Source organism: Trachymyrmex septentrionalis, unplaced genomic scaffold (assembly GCF_001594115.1).
Source record: "Trachymyrmex septentrionalis isolate Tsep2-gDNA-1 unplaced genomic scaffold, Tsep1.0 scaffold15, whole genome shotgun sequence".
NCBI lineage: Eukaryota > Metazoa > Arthropoda > Insecta > Hymenoptera > Formicidae > Trachymyrmex > Trachymyrmex septentrionalis.
The window spans coordinates 1110242-1111378 of record NW_017304653.1 but is presented as its reverse complement, the minus strand read 5'-3'; the positions used below and the strand labels follow the sequence as shown (position 1 = coordinate 1111378).

Sequence of the window (1137 nt, the reverse complement as noted above, 5' to 3'; positions counted from 1 at the left end):
ATATACACACGTGTAAGATATATACGCCACTGTTTACTAAAATACACATTGTACACATATTAATAATAACACTATCATATATCATAGTTGTGCCATGGCCTTATTTTTGTGCATGGTTGCATGATGGCATACTACTTTACTGTATACTGAAAGTTGCACGATAATAAAGATATTACGACTTCTGCGAGAGATACAAATATACATTTTACGATACTGAGAGGATGAATTATGGAGACAAAAAATTACAGTATTTAACTAATATCGGTTGTTTATATATAAATGTACATTTCTTTTTATATCTATTATGTTTTGAGAATAAAATTTATGTTTCTTGTATTTAGATTTAAGCAATTATTACAAAAGCATTGTTCAGAAGAATGTCCAGTGGTTGGATTAATTGGAATTCTAGTTGAAAATGGACGAATAAGAATTTATACGATAAATTTATTGTATAATTTATGAAAATGTAAATTCAAAGTACGTCACTTACAGTGTAAGTCTTACATCATTAGCATACAAAAATATATTTCTATAAATAGAAAGGTATACAGAATAATTTATTTTATTCTCCTTTGTATGTTAATGATTTTTGAGCGTTACTAAATTTCGCTTGTTTTTATTCTTTGTTACAGCAATCCACGTGCGTCGCGAAACATGGCGGAAAAGCAACGCCGCGACAATCTCAACGCAAATATATCGACGATGGCGACCCTTGTGCCGAGCGTTGCTGGAAGCTCAAGGAGAATGGACAAAATATCAATCCTGAGATTAGCTACCGCTTTCCTGAGGACACGTTACAGTAAGTCGACCTTGTGAGAATATTTTTCTAACATCTTCTCATGAAGCTTTTTCTCCAGGAATCACTTCATTTTTTTTAATTTTTTTTTTTAACGTAAACAATAACGGAATGATTTTACACTTCCATTAAAATTATTATTATTATAACAACATGTTGTATATTATTGAGTATTTTCCAATTTATTGGCATTTGTGAACATTATAGATATGGATTTATTCATATTTGTCTGAAAAAAGTAAGTGAAACCAATCAAATATTAAATAGAACAAGGCACGTTAAGTGCACGGTAAGATTATTATAATTACAATATTTCTAAAAAAATAAAGATTTTCATTAAA

General features: G+C 29.4%; 1 protein-coding gene across 3 annotated transcripts in view; it reads left to right on the top strand.

Moving 5' to 3' along the window:
• Positions 1-1137, top strand: part of LOC108745838 (circadian locomoter output cycles protein kaput-like) — a 104126-nt gene that overhangs the window by 85395 nt on the left and 17594 nt on the right. For all 3 annotated transcript variants that reach the window (XM_018482229.1, XM_018482227.1, XM_018482228.1), the window contains one exon: positions 633-799. In XM_018482229.1, coding sequence (XP_018337731.1) covers positions 633-799 — 167 coding nt within the window. The remainder of the gene's footprint in view (positions 1-632; positions 800-1137) is intronic.